Source organism: Phoenix dactylifera, chromosome 11 (assembly GCF_009389715.1).
Source record: "Phoenix dactylifera cultivar Barhee BC4 chromosome 11, palm_55x_up_171113_PBpolish2nd_filt_p, whole genome shotgun sequence".
Taxonomy (NCBI): Eukaryota; Viridiplantae; Streptophyta; class Magnoliopsida; order Arecales; family Arecaceae; genus Phoenix; species Phoenix dactylifera.
In genome coordinates this window covers 1,323,432-1,344,311 of record NC_052402.1, presented here as the reverse complement: position 1 = coordinate 1,344,311, position 20,880 = coordinate 1,323,432, and the positions used below count along the sequence as shown (strand labels likewise).

At 39.4% G+C, this 20,880-nt stretch overlaps 2 protein-coding genes across 10 annotated transcripts; one reads left to right on the top strand and one right to left on the bottom strand.

Moving 5' to 3' along the window:
• The first annotated feature begins 768 nt into the window (after positions 1-768).
• LOC103708348 (protein SPA1-RELATED 4-like) lies at positions 769-14,964 on the top strand. Of its 9 annotated transcripts, none has more exons than XM_026805127.2 (8): positions 776-1,012; positions 1,803-3,458; positions 5,001-5,158; positions 7,744-8,587; positions 11,974-12,120; positions 12,531-12,848; positions 12,961-13,020; positions 13,843-14,964. In XM_026805127.2, exons 2-8 carry the CDS (start codon positions 1,839-1,841, stop codon positions 14,032-14,034), a joined length of 3,339 nt encoding a protein of 1,112 aa, XP_026660928.2. In that variant the 5' UTR covers positions 776-1,012; positions 1,803-1,838; the 3' UTR covers positions 14,035-14,964. The 9 variants fall into 9 exon arrangements, 6 of the variants coding, with proteins under 6 accessions (XP_026660931.2, XP_026660930.2, XP_008791457.2 ...); XM_017843126.3 differs by having other exon boundaries at positions 776-1,068; XM_008793233.4 differs by having other exon boundaries at positions 776-1,146.
• A 529-nt stretch (positions 14,965-15,493) lies between these two features.
• LOC103708349 (mitogen-activated protein kinase kinase kinase 7) lies at positions 15,494-20,014 on the bottom strand. The gene is made up of 3 exons (XM_008793236.4): positions 19,713-20,014; positions 17,102-19,052; positions 15,494-16,204 (listed from the first exon to the last, which is right to left on the bottom strand). Exons 2-3 carry the CDS (start codon positions 18,996-18,998, stop codon positions 16,068-16,070), a joined length of 2,034 nt encoding a protein of 677 aa, XP_008791458.1. The 5' UTR covers positions 18,999-19,052; positions 19,713-20,014; the 3' UTR covers positions 15,494-16,067.
• Positions 20,015-20,880: the final 866 nt, after the last annotated feature.

The following is a 20,880-nucleotide window of genomic DNA, read 5'->3' as shown; positions in this document are numbered from 1 at the left end:
GGACCATATTAAGTGAGCTAGCGAGGGGTGGCAATCGGGTCGGGTCGGGTCATAAACGGGTCGGGTCACATGCAGGTCGGATCAGAAAATTATAAACCTGAACTTGATATGTTTATTAAACAGGTTAAAAATTACAACCTGAACCTGTCATGTTTAATAAACAGGTAACTCAACTTGATCTGTTTAACCTGTTTAATAAATAGGTAACCTGTTTGCCCAACTCGACCCAACCTGTTTAACCTGTTTGCCCAACCCGACCCGTTTAACCTATTTAGACATGTTTAACCTGCCCAACCCAACCTGTTTAACCTGCCTAACTCGACCTGTTTAGACATGTTTAGACCCGTTTAGACCTGTTTAACCCGTTTAACCTATTTAGATCAGTTTAATCTGCCCAACAATTAAACGGATTAAACGGTTTAAACGAGCCAGACATCTAAAATCTGTATTCGACCCAATTAATAAACGGGTTAAATGGGTCGACCTGTTTACGACCCAAACCCGTTTAGGCCAAATCCAAACCTATTTATGGCAGGTCGAATACAAATCGAATTGATGGGTCGGATCATATGTTGCCATCTCTAGAGCTAGCGCCCTAGGATCAGGCTGCAAGAGCTCATTTTTTAACTGCAAACAGACGGTTATTAGGGAGTCGGAGATGGTTGGCCAGGGGAGCTCCACGTCACCAGCTCCAGCCTAATTTATTAAAAAAAACTCGTGGCTATTTTATTCCCCTCGCTCCGTTCCTGGGAGCTCGAGGGGCCGAGAAAGTGGAACACCCCTCAACCAGAAACTAGTTAAATATAAAGAAAATATATATTTTATTTCGTAGGTACACACAAATCTAAGGATGCGGTGGAACAGAACGATGGAACCTTAAATGAATTATTATGTTATTCGAAAAGACACGATAAGATGTTTCCTATTCGCGACGCGGAGAGATTGCTTCATCCGAAAAGCGTCAAGAGAGGAGAGAGAAAGAAGAAAGAGAGAAGAGGGAGATTTTTTCGAGGCAAGTCCTTTAACAGCCACCATCCTTTCCACTTATGGAAATTTTAGGGTTCCTCGGTGCGTTTTTTTGGCTCCATTATTTTGATTAATCTACGGTACGGAGTGGGCGTTCGGGGCACAGTTCAATCTCTTAAGGTTCGAAATGATTTCGGATTTTCCGGTTTCTTGCGTGAATTTTCGCTCGTTTCATTTCGGCCTGGAATATTAGGGTTCGTATTTGTTTCTTTTTTTTTCTTGATCCATTCGTCTTATTGGTTTTTCTTTATCTTAATCTGGCTTTCCTTTTTGTTCATTCTAATTCTGTATGATTGTATTCTTATTTTTTGTTAATAAAGTGCATGGATTCGTGAAGCTTGGATTTGTCGCGATTAGATGACTGGTTGGACAGTGGAATTGGTAATCCAATGCTCCGGTTAGTGGCATTTGAGTAAAGGAGTCTAAGAATTTGCTGGTGCTTAAAAGATCTCTCCTTCTTTCCTGGTTTGTCTGCGGCATTGGATTTAACTGTGTTTTATGCGGAGTTTTCTAAGAAATGTTGGCCTTTTGATGTTGTTCTTGCTATTGTTTCCTTTTGTTTTTTTAAAAAAAAACATGTTTTGGTTTGTCTAATTCACGCTCCGTAAACCCTAGGAACAGATTGTATATTTGATTTCTTTTTGGTTGTTCGATTTGCCTATCGATTTAGAACAGCATAATGAATTGTTGAAGTCCTTTCTATCTTTATTGGTTAGCTACATACGTATTAGGGTTTTTGCCGTTCATGCAATATGTACTGATAAAAAGTGGTGCAGGGTTGCGGACGGAGCTGTGGATTTGAGTTGTAATTCATGCAACTATGGATTCTTTTGAGATTGTTTTTAGCCCATCTGGCTCCTGAAGTTTGCTTGTCTTATTCTGTTCAAGTGATCCATTTGAACCGTATGGAAGGGAATGCTGAAGTGAATGAGACTATAGAGAGCTCAACAGAGGCTACTCACCTCAAAAGGAAAGAGAATGATCAGCCACCGCAGCAACCAGATAGCCACAATGCATTGGAAACAGCTGCTCCGGTTGTCTCTCAAGAAGCTGATTGGCCTGAAAATTTCTCTCTGCTGCGTTCACCTGAGATGTTTCTGGAAACTATAGCAGGAAAGAAAATAAGTTACAATACAGCTTCACAATCTGGGTCTGAGCCACTTTTTGCAAGCCCTCGCTCTTCAAATGATCCTGGAGTTATGGTGGAAGAGCTGTCTCTGAAGAACTACAAGAGTCCTAGCCTGTCTATTGGTGGCAGCTCTAGTAGTGGAGAAAGACCACCTGTCAGGAAAGGCCTATGGCAGAACTTTACAAGGCTTGCAGATGGACTGAGAGATGTGGCACCGAAAGAATCAATGACAATGGCTCATCAGGAGGATACAGGGAAAGTCTTTCTGCCCCCACCTGGGGTTCAGAGACCTCCGCCTTGCATAAATTTGGACCCAAATCATTCCAAGGTCTCTGAGCATTTGGCTGCAAGTGATAACTGCGTGATCTCAAGCAATGCCCCGACAAGATCGCCTAGCTGGATCCGAACTAAGGTCCTACCTGCATCAGGGTTTCCACAATTTTTGATCAAAAATACCTTGAAGGGTAAGGGGGTTGCATATAGACCTCAAGGAACTCATGATGCCCCTGGCATGGTGATCCGAAGTCAAAATATCGAAAGGCCTAATGCCAGTTTTGAGATAGTTTCTAATTTATCCCATAGACCCAGTGCAAAAGCAGATGGCATGACACCTTTTTGTGGCGGCAGTGGTAGGGTTTCAGATTCCCATTATGATGGAATTAGCTTGAGGGAATGGCTTAACCTGAAGCGCCAAAAGATAAACAAGACTGAGAGGCTGCATATTTTTAAGCAGATTCTGGAGCTTGTAGATATCTCCCACTCTCAAGGGCTTGCTTTACATCATTTACGGCCATCATATTTCATAATACTGCCTTCAAATCAAGTTAAATATGTTGGCTCTTTTATCCCCCAAGGTCAGATGAAGCAGTTGTCAGGCTCAGTAAATCAAGATTTTTTTCCTTTGGGGCATCACTTGAAAAGGAAAAGGTACATGGAACAGGGTAAAGAGGCCTGTGAAATTTTGATGCTAAAGCATCAGCAACTTAGTGAGCACCATAGTACCGGTACTCAGCATCATATTTATCCTCCCAGGGTTGGCTTGAAAGGGGAAGGTCAAGGTGGAGAAATTGATATTCATATTTCCAGTGCAAGAAATTCTGGGTATGATTTAATAAGATTTGCAGAACCATATGACACTTGTAACATATCCAACAGTCCAAGCATATCTAGTTCCAGCACCCAGCAGTCGATATCTGAATTTTTGAAGCTGGAGCAGAGGTGGTATGCTAGTCCAGAGGAGCCAAATGAGAGTATATGCCATTTCTCCTCGAACATCTACAGTCTTGGGGTTCTTCTTTTTGAGGTGCGAAAAAGGTTTACTATGTGGCAAATCCTTTGATATATTTTGATAAAGTATGCACCCACCAATTTTTTAGCTATATTCTGAATTATCATGTGATGGATTTTTTGAGAGTATTCTTAATTATAGATGCATGCAGTCCATAGAGTACAACATGTTTACATTATTATTCTGGTCTTTTGATCCATTTAAAATGTGGTTACTTGTTTGTTGTTTTATTTTCTTTGTATTTGGATTTGTATGTTGCAATTTGCTCCTTTCAAATGAATGAAGTTGGTTTGCATTAGGGGAAAGCATTAGAAGATGAGGAAGAAAAAAAAAAAAGGATGGCTATTAAAAACAAATGTGATTCTTTTGTATGGAATGAGACCATAATATCAATTGGTTCGCTCCCGACGAGTGTGTGATCGCCATCAAAATTAGGTCATACACAAATGTATATGCATTTTCAACATATTGTGTGCCTCTGCATAGCTCGTATTACCATTTTCATTGCCTAGCCTTGTTTGGTATGGATTCAGTACTTTTCTTGGTACAGACAACCTGTTATTCAGAAATTCCTGAGGCCATTTTTTTTAATGGCGAAGACTCATGATGCATGTGGGTCTGGAATCAAATTTGTTCTTTATCAGCTGCAATGGTTAATACGCCTGAAAACCAAAATTCAAGTGTTTGGAGATTTCCAATCTATGCCTCAAGGCTGCATTTATATGGCTAATAGTTAACTAGGGGGTACATAGATTAAACCATCAGCAACCACTCCCTGATTAGATAACCATTGATTAGAATGATCCACTATTTGGTTGCATTCCGAGGGTTAGTGGGATATGTTATGGAAAAAATGACAAACTAAGAGGAGAGAGAGGGAGCCACGCTAGCTAAATCTTTTTCACTCTCCCTCATGAAATAAAGGTAACCGGCTTAGGCTGCTTTTTTGGGCTTGAACTGGTTAAGTTTAACATTGCCATTTTGGGCTCTTGTTTGGCTGGGTAAACTGCTAACCCATCCTTAAGCTTCTCATAACTAGCATCTGAATAGTGTCTAAATAGTTACAAAATGGACAGTGAAGAGGTAAAATACAAGGATTTCCATTTCTATTACAAGGTTTAGAAGTATCGAGACACTATGGTTCATGTGTTGTAAGATGTTTAGATCAAATTCAGCTATGTGAATCTCTAATTAAACAACCAATCATGCATTTTTGGCATCTCAACTTTATAGTTGCCATTCATTTTGTTGACATTCGATGTATAGGTAAAATAACTTCCGAAACGTAGGAATTGGGCTCAATCTGCAAATTCAACTCTCTCCCCCCCCTCCCTACCCTCTCTCTATCCCTCCCCCCTCCCTCCCTCTCTCTGTGTGCTTCTGTGCGATTCTGTGTGTAAACTTGTACAGAAAAAACATTGTGTATCTTTTATCAAGTATCCTAGGTATTCCAAACATGCACATACATGTAAAACATTGTTCAATAGGTAGCCTTTTTACCTAGCAGATGACGTAAATGTTAATACTTAATATGATATTCTTTTTCTTTCTCTTCAGCTCTTTTGCTATTTTGCATCATGGGAAGTGCATTCTGCTGCTATGTCAGATCTCTGCCATCGGATTCTTCCTCCAAATTTTCTATCAGAAAGTCCTAAGGAGGCTAGTTTTTGTCTTTGGTTACTGCATCCAGAACCTTCTTCTCGTCCAAAGTCAAGGTATATATTGATAGACTTGATTGCATGTACAATTTATACATTGTGACTATACTCATGTGCCTGTGCATGCTGTGTATCAACGTTTGCATTTCTAATGAAAAACTCTGGAAAAACCTTTCCCATGAACTCTTTCATCTTAATAATCATGACCTTTATTATGCTTCTCTTTTTCATTTTGGCAGAGATTTACTAAAAGGCTGCAAGAAAATAGTTTTCTATTTGCCTTTTCTAGTATTTTGTTGCTGCAATAGTCATGCCTAAGAATTTGAGGCTCACAAGCATAATAAACTTTTATAGATTGTTAAGTAAAATGAACTCTCCAGGTTGACTTAGATTTTATTCCAGGTTGTTATTGAAGAAAAGGAAATGGTCTTTTTGCAGCCTAGGCTTGTGAAAACAGAAGCAAATACACATCTCATTTCTTTAAATCATGGGAGTTAATCTAGTCCAGTGGAAAAGTAAGAAGAGGAAAAAAGTCCCATATGCGAAAGGCGAAAGTTGAAACTACAACATTATACCATAACATGATAATATCCAGAGCCTAACTTGTTGCATCCTCTTGAGTTTCACTTTGTGGCTCCATATCCACAGAATGCAAATGCACAACCATCTTAAATTCTAGTTTTTTATTTTAACTATTTTTAATGCAGTTAATTTTCCACCTTTAGCAAAGGCCATTACATTTTCATGTTTGGTGATCAGTTTTTTTTTTAACAAGCAATCATGATGATTGTTTTCTTGATTTCTACCAAATTCTCTGTTACCACTAAACCCATTTAATTAAAATTGATGGTCACATGAAGATAGTTTGGCTTTTAAGTAAAGGACTTGAGATATTTCTCGCACAATACTGAACTCCACATGATGCCCAAGGTGATGCGGTTAGCACTGAAGATTCTTTCCTAGATATAGCCTAAAGGATGTTAGATCCTTAAGTATAGGAACCCATTTTGGCATGGACATACTCCATTCAAGATGAGCTGATTTTTGCTCTAGTCATAGATGCCATATGAACATCAAGATAATGAGCTGCCAGAGATTTACGCTTTAGTTAGGAAAGGATGAGACTGCAAGGTTCGCCGTACCGGTACCGAACTCCGTACCGGTGCCGCACTAGTATAGGCGTACCGAGTGTCGGTACGGTACGGTACGGTATGCGGTACGTCAGGCGTACCGACATTGGTGTACCGATACCGGTACCCATCGGTATGGGTACGGTACGCTCGGTACCGATCGGTACAGCGAACCTTGGATGAGAGAGCCTTGAGTTTCAAGAGTGCACTGGTAGAGAAAGGAAATACCAAGGTACATTATAGACTTGGAATTCTGATGGTAGGTGACCATTGCAAGCGACGATAGAAGAAAAGTGATCCACCATGGTGCCATTTGTAAGAACATTGTCTTTGATCATTAGCTGGTGTAATGCAAGAGCCTTTGACTGTTCAATCAAGTCCCAAGCAATAGAAGAAATCTACAGATGGGAGGAGGATGAATTGAAAGTTAATAAGCTGTAACAGTTAACCAATAACTGACAGAAAAAGTGACAATACGCTAGCTAGAGGACAGCACACCTATGTATCCAACATTTTGCTCACTTCCCATTCCATCAAATCCTCTAGTCTTAGGACAGCAAGCCACAATTTGCAACCTTCCTGAAACATGTTCAACAAGGCACTCTGTGAACCCACATATATTTCCATCCCTTAGAAGCGGTAATTGCTAGACTATGGTGTCAAGTCCATTACCAAGCTGAACCTGTTAGTGCTCTTTTAATCCACTTAGTTCAGGTACACACTTTTGGCTTCTATGATTCAATCAAAACATGATTTAAGAGGTGAATCTGGCGTGTGAACAGTGCATTGGGCTAAGCTAACTTATGGACAAGAAGTACATATGAAAGTTGTTTTTGCTAAAAGCTTAGGAGAAGCAATGTACACAACACATTAGTACGGTATGGTATTTCTCGGTGGCAAATGCATGGCCCTTAGTGCAATGGCACAACACATTTAGTACGGTATGGTATTTCTTGGTGGCAAATGCATAGTCCTTAGTATTTTGAAAATTGCCTATTCCAGGCAATGCTCTTTACCAATCAATAGGAGTAAATAATTACATATATCTATGCCACCACATGGAAAAATAATCCTTCCTGTAATAACTTCAAAGTTGTTTGCTTTGTATACAAGGTCCAAACTTCGAAGAAGGCCTTCCTTGGTTTGTCTCTTTTAAATGTAATTTTTTCCCCTTCAGCATGTGATGGTTCTAGTACAATAAGAATGCCATTTCAAATCCTTCCGCAAGGATTTGGCATCATAATATGCAGTAACCTTATTTTCTTATTTGAATTTCTTATTCTACCTTGAGATCATTCTTCAAAAAAAAAAAAAAATGACCAGCTCTTGATTTTTAATTACATATATAGATATGTATATATGTATGTCAATACATATGTACATGTAAGTGTTTATTTAGTGTTTGCTGGTAGGATTTTTTTTCCCTTTTCATAATTTGAGGTGTCATTTTAATCTCAATTTTACCCTAAAGCCATCCTCTGATAATTGGTGATTCTCTTTCTCCTTGTCCAGGGATGTGCTGCTACGTGATTTAATATCTGAAGGTAGAGATTTGTCATCCTTAGATCGCTCATCAGCAGTTATTGATGAGGAGGATGCGGAAGCAGATTTGTTATTACATTTCCTCTTATCTTTGAAAGAACAAAAAGAGAAGCGGGCTGCCAAGTTAGTAGCAGATCTTGGATGTTTAAAAGCAGATGTTGAAGAGGTTGAGAGAAGACACTCATCAAGAGCCAATTTTGTTTCTAGTGGCAAAAATCTGCAACCTAACTTCAGTGATATCTCAGAGATGTACCCTTGCAAAGAACCTGTACAGGCGGAGGATATTTCTAGGATGTCCAGGTCAAGTATTTATCAGGAGAGGTTGATGAGGAATATAGATCAACTTGAAAATGCATATTTTTCCATGAGATCCAGAGTTGAGATATCAGAAACTAATGCTCCAACACGTTCAGATATTGATATTCTGAAGTTTCGTGATAAATGTTATGGAGTTGAGAATGATACTGACATGTGGACGGAATCAACTGACTGTCTTGGAGCCTTTTTTGATGGTTTATGCAAGTATGCTCGATATAGTAAATTTGAAGTTCGTGGAAGTTTGAAGAATGTGGATATCCTTAACTCTGCAAATGTTATTTGTTCATTGAGTTTTGACCAGGATGAAGACTACCTTGCTGCTGCTGGAGTGTCAAAGAAAATTAAGATTTTTGAGTTTAATGCTCTTTTAAACAACAATGTTGATATTCATTACCCTTTAATTGAGATGTCAAGTCGATCCAAGCTCAGCTGTGTCTGTTGGAATAATTATATTAAGAACTATTTGGCTTCAACAGACTATGAAGGTGTAGTTCAGGTCTGTATTGCTCATATGATTGTTTACTAAACTTTACTCTTATAACTCTAATCATTATTGTGGTACATAGCTTCAATTTCCATCCTAAATTTACATATATGATCTATGTCCTCATAATTATAACATCATCTTTTTTCTTGTTAGCCAACTTTCTTGATATGAATATATGGATCAAGGTTTGTTGTACTAGCCCGAATCGAGCCTACGGGACATACCATACTATATCGGTTCGGTACTAGTATCCAGTTTGGGTGGCGTACCGACATTCCGTATGCTGAAAAAATTTCATACCGTACTATACCGATACCGTGCTAGTGTGGCACTGGTACGAGCTTCGGTACCGAAGCGACAAATTTTAATATAGATAATGTTGAGAGTTTTGTTAGAATTATCTTGGTTATCCGAAGATGAAGAGTAAATTTTTGTTGTTTAGGCAGAGGCTCATGATTTGCTGTGCATGAAATTGTGTTGTTTTATAGAAGTCTCAATGTTATTTGGTTGCATTCACTATTTATTAGTTGGCATATTTGTGAAGAATTTGATTGCTTAAAGCTTGACTTTTGCTAAAGGTGTTATAAGTGTCAGACCATGGAATGCGGAATCATCCCGAACCGTCCGGTTCGGGGCGTACCGAGTCGTGCCGGCGGCGGACCGGGATGATTCTGGCATTCAAAACGGTAAACCGGCAGGTGGGGTGACAGGGTTAGGAAAAGAGAGAAAAAGAGAGAGAGAAAGAGAAGGGGAGGAAGGAAAAGAGAGAGGAAGGGCCGCTGGAGGAGCCTTGAAGGGTCGGAGCATGGGCTTTGCCCTCTAGACATCTATTTCGAACAAAACAGGGGTCCATCGAGGCTCTTTTTTATTTTAAAAATTTTAAGTAAAGTCGGCAAGGGGTTTGCCGACTTCTCTTAAAATTTGGGTGCTTTTTTTATTTTAAAAATTTTAAGCGTAGTCGGCAAACCTATTGCCAACTTCACTTAAAATTTTTAAAATAAAAAATGGAGCCCCAATGTACCTCTATTTCGAATGAAATAGGGATCTGGAGGGCGAAGCCCTTGCTCTAGCCCTTTGGAGCCCCTTCGGAGGCCTTCGGCAGCCCTCCCTCCCTCTCCCTCTCTCTTCCCCCCCCCCCCCCCCTCGTTTGCTCTCTCCCATTCTCCCCCTCCCCCTCCCTTGCCATTTCTGTTGTGCCGATACGGGCCCAACATGGAACGGCACGGAGGCATACCGAATTGTGCCGTTGGCCGACCAGTATGGGCTCCAATACCGACACATCAGATCTTGTGTTAAACCATATCTGAAAAGCATAGATTAAGTTAAATTGGAGATTCATTTCTGCAACCTTAATCATCAGTTGTGGTCCCTAATATCTGGGTTAGCTTTATGACACCTCATTTCCCAAGTATGCCTATTGAGAGCTATCTTTGATGTTACTGCGAGCTTAAACTTCATTATGAATCCTGAAGATCTAAAGCTGATCAGATTTCCAAATGTCGTATGCGTTGTCTTTTGCTGCAGCATTGTGTAGCACTTGCTGTGATCAAACAATACTTGTTCGGATGTATCAATTTATCTTTTCAGACTTAGTGCTGGTGATATTAGTTGAGCTGATGATATGCTCATTTTGAGTAGTTCACATATGCTCCTAGAACTATTAATATGTACTTCATGAAAACTTAAGATATTAACAGAGTCTGCTGGGTTATGGTCTTATCAATATATCCAAATTATCTCAGCATTAATCTTGCACCCCCTCTCTTTGTGATATCATGGCTGGATCTCCACCAAAATTGGAACTCCTCTACTTCTATTATACATTTATTAGAGGTTCATAAGATTAAAAACAGAATGGAAATGCACAGTTTTATTTTGAAGAGGGCTATTAAGCTATGTTGCGTGGTAATTTGTATCAGTGTTGTACATGAACGTTTTCAGTGTTAATGTATCATTCCATTTCTTAATAGCTGATATTCTTGAATTTTGAGATGAACATATTGAAACATATATAAGGTAATTTGTCTGCACAGGCCCTTGGTATGCTGTCACTTGCATTCGACATCAATCTATCTGGGCATGGCTGTTAGTTCTGTCCAGTTAGAGTCGGTGAAAATTGAAAGAATCTGGATTCCTCAAGATTGAACCGCACAGCTGATATTTTCCTTTCTCCAGATCCCTGTATATTCTTCTTCACTTCTCTTTTCCTGTTTTTCATGGTCGCTCACTTTTTTGAAGTTTTTACACATTAGGATCCAATCCAGATTGGCGATGCAAACAAAGATTTCAAATTTGTTTGCGCATAAAGGATTCCAGTTCCATTCCTGTGTCTTTGTGTGTATAAATAGTTAACAATGGTCGAAAAAAATTATTGTTAGTTGAAACCTGGGCATACCGTTGAAAGTTTATTGTTCATTTGTACAAGAAAGATAACCAATGAGAGATGGTTTGCAAACAGAAGTGATGGTTGTGTGACCCAAGAATCCAGGAGCTGGTGACACACGGCATGCCAGCCAGTGACCGTCATAACATGTGCCGTCATCTGCCATGCTGAAACAAAAAAAAAGGACCTAATAGCCCATTTTCAATTAAAATAAAGAGTGACATGATTGGTGTTTTGCTGAATGCTGGTGCTAGCCTGGCATGGGCTGGCGCTTGCAACTCTGGTTTTTCATCAATGTTCAGACTTCAGAACCTCGTATGATTTGAATATGAGGAAAGCTGCAATAGTTTTGACTACTTGTTCGGTTTGTGCCTTGGAGGTTTGCTGACTCATCTACTAAAATCATGTCTAAATCCCTCTTTTCCAAGTAATTTTCCATTTCTAATTTATATAACCAATGCAGCAGATCTCCCAACATATCAACTAGTGTTCCAAGCTGCTTCCTTGAAATTTGGCACCATTTGTTAGAGGATTGATGTCAGGCTGAGAGTTGCTTACAGAAAAGTTTGTAAGGCAATGAATCATAATTTGATTCCTGAATTTAATTCTCTATGGTGGCAAGCCTTGTAGACAGTGTTAAGAGGTGACTTTGTTCTAAAACTTAATTCAGCTTCTATTTGTAATTTAAATGTTCATAACTCTTTTTCGATGAGGGGTGTCATTTCAGGTCATAAAAGATTATTGTGTTTAGTTTGTTCTCTATATGCTCCATAGCTCAGGCTAGTCCTAAAACATATAAGATTTCAGATAAACTATAGCTTGTTTTCTCTTTTCTTTTTCTTGTTCCCAAAGGTGACTTTTATTCTGATCCACCATTTCTTTTTTTTTAGTTATAAATTCAGCGTATATTGACATTGAATTGAGTCTCTTCCATCAAACTCTTCTTGCTCTTCTTCTTTGACTAGGTTTTCTTGCAAGGTTATGTAATTTGATTGGCATGGATGGCATGCAGTTGTGGGACGCAAGCACCGGTCAAGGATTTGCACAGTTCATAGAGCATCAAAAACGAGCTTGGTCCATCAATTTCTCACAAGTGGATCCAACTAAGCTTGCCAGCGGAAGCGATGACTGTTCTGTGAAACTTTGGAGCATTAATGAGGCATGTTTTCTGAATCAAATCACATCCAAGAACTGGATAAATTTCGGGGATACTTTAAAAGTTTCTCTCATTTAGAGTAAACTCTTCTGAAACTAAAATGTAAATAACATGGACTCCTGAATAGTGCCTTTGATATTGCAGAAATTTACCAATTTTGACATCTATTTGACATCTTGCACTTGCCAATGCTGTTATGACACCAGTTGTCCTGTCAATTTAATAATAAGGTGCATAGATCACACTTGGAAGGTATATTGAGTTAGTAAACAAGCGAGGGTGAACAAATGCTATGTGGTGGTACTTCAGTCATAAAATGACCTCGTTTTTGTGCTTCATAAGTTTAGTTTAATCATTCATGACTTTCATGGTTGTTCCTTGATGCCAACCAATGTTGTTTCTGTGAAGGGCAGAAAAATTGCATTGACACGATCAGGAATGTGGCCAATGTATGCTGTGTCCAGTTCTCCCCACACTCCTCCCATTTGTTGGCTTTTGGTTCTGCTGATTACAAGATATATTGTTACGATCTACGCAATACTAGAATCCCCTGGTGTACTCTGGCTGGACATGGAAAGGCAGTCAGCTATGTGAAATTCCTAGACTCAGAAACACTTGTTTCCGCATCAACTGACAGCTCCCTTAAGCTTTGGGATCTTAATAGAACCAATGCTAGCGGGTTGTCGAGTGGTGCTTGCACTCTGACCTTAAGTGGTCATACCAATGAGAAGGTTTGCAGCTTTCTTGATAGTTTCCATTTTTAACTGTCTAAGATTTATGCTTGTTTTATAAGTTATAACTATTAGAGGTCTAACTGACAGTTGTTATTGATGGTTCCTGCAGAACTTTGTAGGTTTATCTGTTTCTGATGGATATATAGCATGTGGTTCAGAAACAAATGAAGTAAGTTTATTTGCAATTTTAAAATGTCTGAAATTTGAACTAAAGCTATTACCCTTTTTGTTTAGCTCTCTTTGGCTCATTAAATATGTAGCTTCTGAATGGCACCACATTTTTTCATCCACTTCTTGTTGTTTGTTAGATATAGTTATGATTTAAATGGTTAGACCTATGTACGATCAACCATCAAATCAATTCTTTTAGTGATACCCAGGAAGTTCCAAGACACATGACTTTAGATCTTGGAGATGATGTTTTATATGCAGCAGCTTGCTTGTCTCTCTAGCTAGATGACTTGGCGGATATAGATGTATCTTATTTTGGCAAATGTCTTGTATAAATGTTTGGCTTTTCATAAACTCCATATCTGTAAGCTAATCCTCTAGGATAAATTTAGTTGACTCAAGCATATTCCATGCCAATTCACATTCTCAAAACATTAAATTTATCAACCAGCAACTGCTCTAAAAAATCTTGTGATCTTATTATCCTATTTCCTATAGGAGAGAGATGCGTACCACAGGACAAATCTTGCCCTACAAAAAAATTTCCTTGCAAGAACCTGATTTGCTTGTCATGGTACTTTGTGCACGTCCACAACTGGTTATGTTTATTGTCACTTTAACTGTAGCAGCATTATATCATGCACAGGCTGATGGATGTTTTCCCAGGGCAATCCAGACAAGATTAGAGACTTAAATAGAAACAAATATCTGTTTTGGTCATCCAGCCATGAGATTGATCCCACACCACTGGTTACACATGTTTTAAAATGGCTAAAATAAATGAGCTCTTTCTAAATTGCTGCATTGGATTTCTTTCCAGGTTTATGCTTACTATAAAACTTTTTCCATGCCAATAACTTCGCACGAGTTTGGCTCCATTGATCCAATGACAGGGCAAGAGACAAGTGATGATAATGGACAGTTTGTCTCAAGTGTCTGCTGGAGAGGCAAGTCAAATATGGTTGTTGCTGCAAACTCCAGTGGTAGCATAAAGGTCTTGCAGATGGTTTGAGAGAAGAATCTCTTGGTAATCTTAAGGAGACAGACCGCCACTGGAACTATCCAGTGATCTGCCAATCCCAAAGACTGGTGATTTTTAGTTTGATAATTGGAATCATCCAGATTAGCCTCAAATCTTAAAAGTCCTTCACTTTGCAGTGCCATTCTGGTTCAGAATCAGATATCTAAGGTCTACAGGTAAAAGAAGATATGGTGAATTGTGCAGGTCTGCGTCTGTCTGATGGTATTAATCACTGAGTGCCTGTTAAGAGTTGCTCCAGATTCTCTGAGCTTTTGTAGCCCTATGTTTGTTCTTCATGGGAAAAATGGATTCGATCCGACAGCCTGGTGTTTACTTGTATCCAGTGTAAACCAAGCCATGGAATGGAATTCTCTCTCTCTATGTTGACTAGAGAGCTTTTTCTTGACATTGCAAGGAGAAGAAATGCTAAACAGAAGATCGTATGCCAAGAATAGAAAAAAATAGGCTGACCTATTCAAAGATGTACCCAACAGGATGGTATGTGAATCAGAGTTCAGTGTTTGCTTGAATGATGAGAATGTGGCAGACATCAGGACATTTACTGGACTAGGATTTGAAACAGGATCTGTATACAGGAATTTTGTAGAGGCTTTCAGGGTTGTATATCATTAATGTAAACAGTATGATACCAAAGAAAATATGCAATTAGTTTTTAGCATTTGTTGTTTAGGGGCGCATTCTACCATTTTCAAGTGGAGGAGGTGAATCAAACAACATTTTGCCGTCCAGAGGGAATATATATACAATGTGAACTGTCACACAAAAATAACCATTCTTTATTTAAAAATGAGATTTGATGTAAATTCAATTGAAATTAGACCATTGTAACTTTTATTTGCGTAGGATGCTTTTTGTATGTAACAAAAAAAAGAGAGGAAAATCAGATATGTATGGATGAAAGCTTTCTAAAGACAAATTATGATGGTGATAAAAGTTCAGGAAATCCAACAGATGTTATATCGGAATTTTCTGTTTGAATATAATCTTTAAGTGCGCGCATCATGATATGCTGTTCTCTTCCACCGCTTACATTGTCCTTTTTCAGGAAAATATCATGACAAGCAGATACCTCCTGAAAGACATCTATTTATTGTTACACTTGATGCAAGCTTTCTAGAGAGAGATGATTTAAGAGAATATGATAAGAATCCCAAAAACATTATATTAGAATATTCTTTTGGAATGTAATTTTTTTGAGCTGTATGATATTATAATCTCTTTGAGCTGAAAAAAACCCTGTATCACAAATCATTTCTGTTAGTTCAACAAAAAAAAGAGAGAGAAAGATTTCGAAATTCAGAACCTCCAGATGAAGCTTGTGCGTGCTGAGCTGCACTGTATTATAGAATACATTTGAGAGACTTTGTTGCTTATTTGTGTACTTTGGTGAAGTGCTTCAGTCGATGTCCCAGCAAACTGGACATGAATCTTCAGTTCAAGCAGCCAAATATCTCGTTTTAGGAATTTATCACACTTTACACTTTTGCTTTATCATAAGTAACTGAAGCAACTGACCTAGGAGGAAAACGTAGTCCGGTATGATCAAGAATACATGTTTGTACAATAGAAGGAATCAGTCTATAGAGAATGTTCTGACACTACAATGAAGAATTAAAAAGCTGCTAAATAGAAATGAGACTCAAAAAGACATGTAGCTGTTTTGGTTTTCTTGGTTTCCAACAGGGAGATTTCACACTCAGGATTGTGCAGAATTAAAACTTGTGCACCACTCCGTTAGTGCGGGTATGGAGCGGCATTTGTGACACGAGGCTATGAAAAATTTGCATTACAAAATGCTGCATCATGACATTGCGTATCATCTGTGCCTCATGGACTGCAACTGGGTTTTGAACAATGAGTTATGCTCCACAAGAAGGAGCTCAGTAAACAGGATCTGCACATGCACTTGGTGTGCTGCTGTCTACGACTACCCCATTCCAGTCTTTCTTTGAAGCATAATGAGCTTTTGATCAAGGTATGGGTTTTAAGACCTGTGCTATTTCTCAATCTGAGACATGGCCAGACATCCTTCGCCTTCGGCTCATTGCGACTGTAGGCAGCTGGCTCTCAGAGTTCATCCGCAAACTGCGCCCACAATTTTGCTGCGGTGGTTTCAATGTTCTCCCTTTTTGATGCTGTCCTGAATAGTTCAAAAAGTAAAACAAGCAAGTTTGGTTCAGAACCGAATCACTTCAAGTTCGGAGCAAGTATAACAGAATAGTCTTTTTCCTTCAGCTATGAGATCACAATATCAAATAATTGCTTATGAAATTGTTAGAGAGTGAAAAGAGATGGATATCATAGCAAGTAATCAAAAGGGGACCTAAAGCAAGTAATATGATACTTGGTGCCAAAGATATAAACAATCAAAAGTGAGAGAGTTTCTAAACAGTAAGGTTTCCCTTTCAGCAAAATACAAGTTTGTGCATTTTGGCTTTGCTGTTCATATATCCAACAGCAAAAGGAATTGACAAGTATTTGATCTTCTACAAAAGAACCTGCTTAAAAAATAAGATTTGATAAATCTCTTGCATTAATTCCTTGTTTGGCTTCGAATAGACAAATGCTAAAGGTTTCAATCGAAGTTAGATTTTAAAGACAATTAGTTGTTAGAAAATTGTTTAAATTTGACATTGGGTGCATGGCTAATGTTTATGTATCGTGTATTATGTATAAAAAGAGATGATAATTTGCATGGCCCAGTCTGCCCTCATGATTCGGTTAATTGAAACAGCTCCATGAATTAGTCCACATCTGCTCAATACTTCTACATATGATGTTGGTGGAGATGAGGTGAGCCTAGTCCCTAAGGTTGGTCCCCTACACCATAATGTAAGAAAAACATATCTGAATTGCACTACGAATGACTGACTCATTTATAGCACCTAAAAGACTGTCATTCCACCAATTTCAGAACATCAGAACCTACATTACAAGGCCAGTTATTAAGACAAGCAACAAATATAGAGCTAAACTGGCAAAGAATCGGTTGGCGAAAAGAGTGTCACATAGAAGCAACAGAAGATTATAGGTTTACCTGTTTGCTTGATGGCCTTGCCATTAACTTTCCTCGCTGATGTTTTCTTGTTAGAGTCAGGAGTTACCTGAGGTAACGACCTCACCGAAACCATATTGGTGGACAACACATGTTCTGTGAGAACTGTACCAAATGCATTCTCATCTCCACAAATTGATGCTTCCTCACTTCCCGACTCTGAACTTTTATCCTTGACATTAGCACTAGTTTTCTCCCTGTCTACAACCCTGTAAGCATACATCTGAAAAGGAATTTCGGAGACCTGGATGGTTTCTTTTCTTGCCCAGTTTGTGAATCTCTTAGAGAGACTCGTGTCAATATCAAAGTAATCCACTGGAGGTACCACCACTGAATCAGGCTGGCCATGATCAGGATTCAAGATTAGAAATCGCTTGACATAACGGAGCACTCTACAAAGAGAAGAGAAGCTTGGCCGCTGGGAGGGATCGGCATGCCAGCATCTTTTTGTTAGGTTGGTGAGATACTTCGGAGATTGAAATGGAAACAATGGCCTCTCACCAGCCCTTATGTTCTTGCTCATCTTATCCCCCTGAAGGTGATTGTCTTCGAAGGGAACTTTTCCTGTCAGCACCTCGAAGCATATCATGGCAAAGCTATAAACATCTGCTTTCTCTGTGTACTTACTACCACCAGCATCCCCCGACTGCTCCTGCTCTAAGAGAACCTCTGGGGCATACCAGATACATGAATTCATGGCAGCTGCTTGGTTTCCTGAAGCCTTTGAGTTCTTCAAAGGTGACAGCCCAAAGCCAGCAATCTTTACATGCAAATAGCCATCAGGAGAAGAATTCCTTGCCCTGACCAAGACATTGGAGAGGTTCAAGTCCCCATGATATATCTTCCTTGAATGGAGATACTCCATTCCTCTTGCAATCTGAAGCATTATGTCCACTGCCACCAGCAGAGGGAAGGGGATTCTTCTCCTCGAGCTACAAATCTCTTTGATATGACTGGAGAGATCCTTGCTCATGAGATCTGTAACCAGAAAAGCCTCCTTCTTCTCTTCATCATAGAATGAATACATATAATGCATCACGTTCGGGTGATTGATCGACGATAGCAGAGAGATTTCATTCATCAGTGGCTCAATCTCTCCAATGACATGCTTCACAGCAAAGCTCTCCCCCATCCACTGGACTTCCTTGTAGTTGCTCGACCCGAATCGCCTTTTCACTTGGTAGTCCTGTGATCCCACAAGGATCGAAGCTGCGAAAAGCTTCCCTTTGGGACCCATCAGTAGCTCTGCAAGCCGATTCTCTTGCTTTGCCATCGGTCTCGACCCTGCACTTCTCTTCTCTGCTATCATTTCAGATAAAATCCACCTATCCTCCTTCCAAGCGCCGTCCATCCTACTGCAAACGTCTTGTGAAACTAGGTATAATTTACCAAACTTGTGCTGAAAGAGCTTCGGTTCCACCCACTCTTTCTCATACTTCTTTGAGAACACAATCCTCTTCTGATGGATCTCTTCTTGATCGCACCCCGTCATTTCTCCGACATTCTCGATCGCCTCTAGCACGACAGGGATGCACCACAGAAGGTTGTGGAGATGGAATTCGACGCAGTCTGTGCTCTGACTGAGGGCAATGGCTTTCCCCCACCAGTCCTTTGGCTCGAGGCACTGCTTGATGTACTGCTCCCCCTCCCGGAAGATGCGGTGGAGCTCCTTGAAGGGTTGCTCGAGGCCCTTCCACTTAGTGAGCTTCTCCTCGAATTTCAGGTGGTGTCGGATCTCGTCGGCGATCCCCTCGAAGGCGGCGTTGAAAGCATCCACCAGCAGGCAGCACTGGCGCTGGTTCATGCGAATCTCCTCCCGGAACACCATCAGAGCCTTGAGGCTCCCCAGAACTTCTCCAATCTGCCGAAACTGCTCCATCCCCAGTCACCAAAGAAATTTTTTCTTCTTTCTTCTGCTGGAATATCTCGGTCGCTAACCAGAGATCGACAAGATAGAGGCATCGAGACATCAGATTGTCTGAACAGATTATTATGACCTTATGATCAAACAAAATGACACAAAACAATTTCAGAAATATGTTTTCTTTTTTGTTGCCAATCTTGAATTTTTTATGAAGAAACCCATAGCATCAAGAATCGCCCATAGGAAATTCTCTTTATTTTTCTCTCTCTTTGGTTGGTAAGGGAGGTAGAAACCACCAATAGAAAATTCACAAAGAGATACGATCAAGAAAAGTATATTTTTGCAGAGAAGAAAGATTCCAATGGAGAACATTGATGAAGATTATTGGCCTCAAACCAACATAAGGTTTCTTTTTTTTTTTTTCTTAATCAAAACTAGAAACAACCTTATGCTAACCTTTTGCCTTTGTATCCAAAATCAGACAGAGATGAATATTTCAAGCACAAATTTCCTCCAAATTTCATTGGAACCAAAATCTAAGTTTTAGCCTTCGATCAGCCTGATTCGATCAATAACCCCAAGAATCAAAAATCCAGAGTTGTTCGGTGAAACAATTTTTTCAAGCAATATCAAAAAAAAAAAAAAGCCTTCAACGGTTCAAGAAATTAAAAGACCTTGTAGGAATCATACCAATATGCATCCAAGAAACATATGAAATAATATACTTACCGGATTCTCACGATTCCGCTACCAACTCGTGGTTGAAGTCGAGAAATGGATTCAAGAGTGATCGCAAAAGCTAGGGTTTTTGATGCGGCGAGGTCGATTTAGAAAGATCCAAGGAGATGGAGCGGCGTTTCCAAAGAGATGAGAAGGGGCCTGATTTGGAAATTAGTGAAGAAGCGAATCGTGGTCGATGGATACGATTCACTCCACCTGACCGCTTTCTTTAGGAATTGGGACGAGGTGGGAGAGGGAGGAAGAGGAAGAAGAGGACTTCTGGGTGTCATTTGGACCTGCGGTTAGAGAAGTCTTCAAGGACGCATTTCCGCGTATTTTAATTTAATAATGGTATAATAATCATAATTATTGGAATAATTTAATCGCGATTAATACTGGGAGAGTAACGGGGTTGCCGCGAACTTTTTTAAATTACAGGTTAGCCTTCGTGCCAACTACTAACCGCCTCCAACGGATACCCGGTCATACCTTCCGCCTTTCCACGAAATTTTTTAGTCCAATCACAAACCAATAAGCATGAAAACACATCTATTACCTTCCATCCCTTCTATTTTTTTCTATCCATCATGATTGGACTCATTCACCACTAAGCCGATCGACCTGATCCAATCAATAGTTTTTTCTTTCCATCATCATCTTACGTATCAAAACATAAAAATACAAGTAAAAAGACAAAAATATTTAGAAATAAATAAATAATATGAAAATATTACTATATATATATATAATCTAATTATAAGAGGAATGTAGTTATGATATCTTAGGCCAAAAATTCTAGCATTGGTATTTACAAATTATTTTAAAAAGATCATATTTTAAAAATGCTTTGAAGGTAGAATTAGTCACAACTTTCTCGTGTATAGCTTGATTGCTAATAAAAGGTTACAAGTAGGAGTATAATTATGGAGAGATTGGTCGAATTCTCCTTAACTCTGGAGTGGTTTTTTTCTATTTTTTATTATTTAAAAAATCTTAAAATTCTTGCAATCGCTGCGCGCCACGTGTCCCGCGTTGAATAGTTCAGCTCGTCGTGCGTCCGAGTTCGTTGCCGGGTAACCAACCCACCCGCCAACGAAGACGCAATGGCATGTTTGGTAATGTTCTCTCAATATAAGGCCATTCTTGGGGGACTGGGGACACTAGCGTGCCCCGCGGG

What these genes read in the sequence shown, in the direction of transcription:
- LOC103708348 (XM_026805127.2), top strand. Translation starts at nt 1,839, where the DNA reads ATGCAACTATGGATTCTTTTGAGATTGTTTTTAGCCCATCTGGCTCCT. An exon ending in TCTTCTCGTCCAAAGTCAAG is followed by an intron (nt 5,159 to 7,743) that starts GTATATATTGAT and finishes CTCCTTGTCCAG; the next exon opens with GGATGTGCTGCTACGTGATT. An exon ending in ACTATGAAGGTGTAGTTCAG is followed by an intron (nt 8,588 to 11,973) that starts GTCTGTATTGCT and finishes GATGGCATGCAG; the next exon opens with TTGTGGGACGCAAGCACCGG.
- LOC103708349 (XM_008793236.4), bottom strand. Translation starts at nt 18,998, where the DNA reads ATGGAGCAGTTTCGGCAGATTGGAGAAGTTCTGGGGAGCCTCAAGGCT. An exon ending in CAAGGCCATCAAGCAAACAG is followed by an intron (nt 16,205 to 17,101) that starts GTAAACCTATAA and finishes TGAACTATTCAG; the next exon opens with GACAGCATCAAAAAGGGAGA.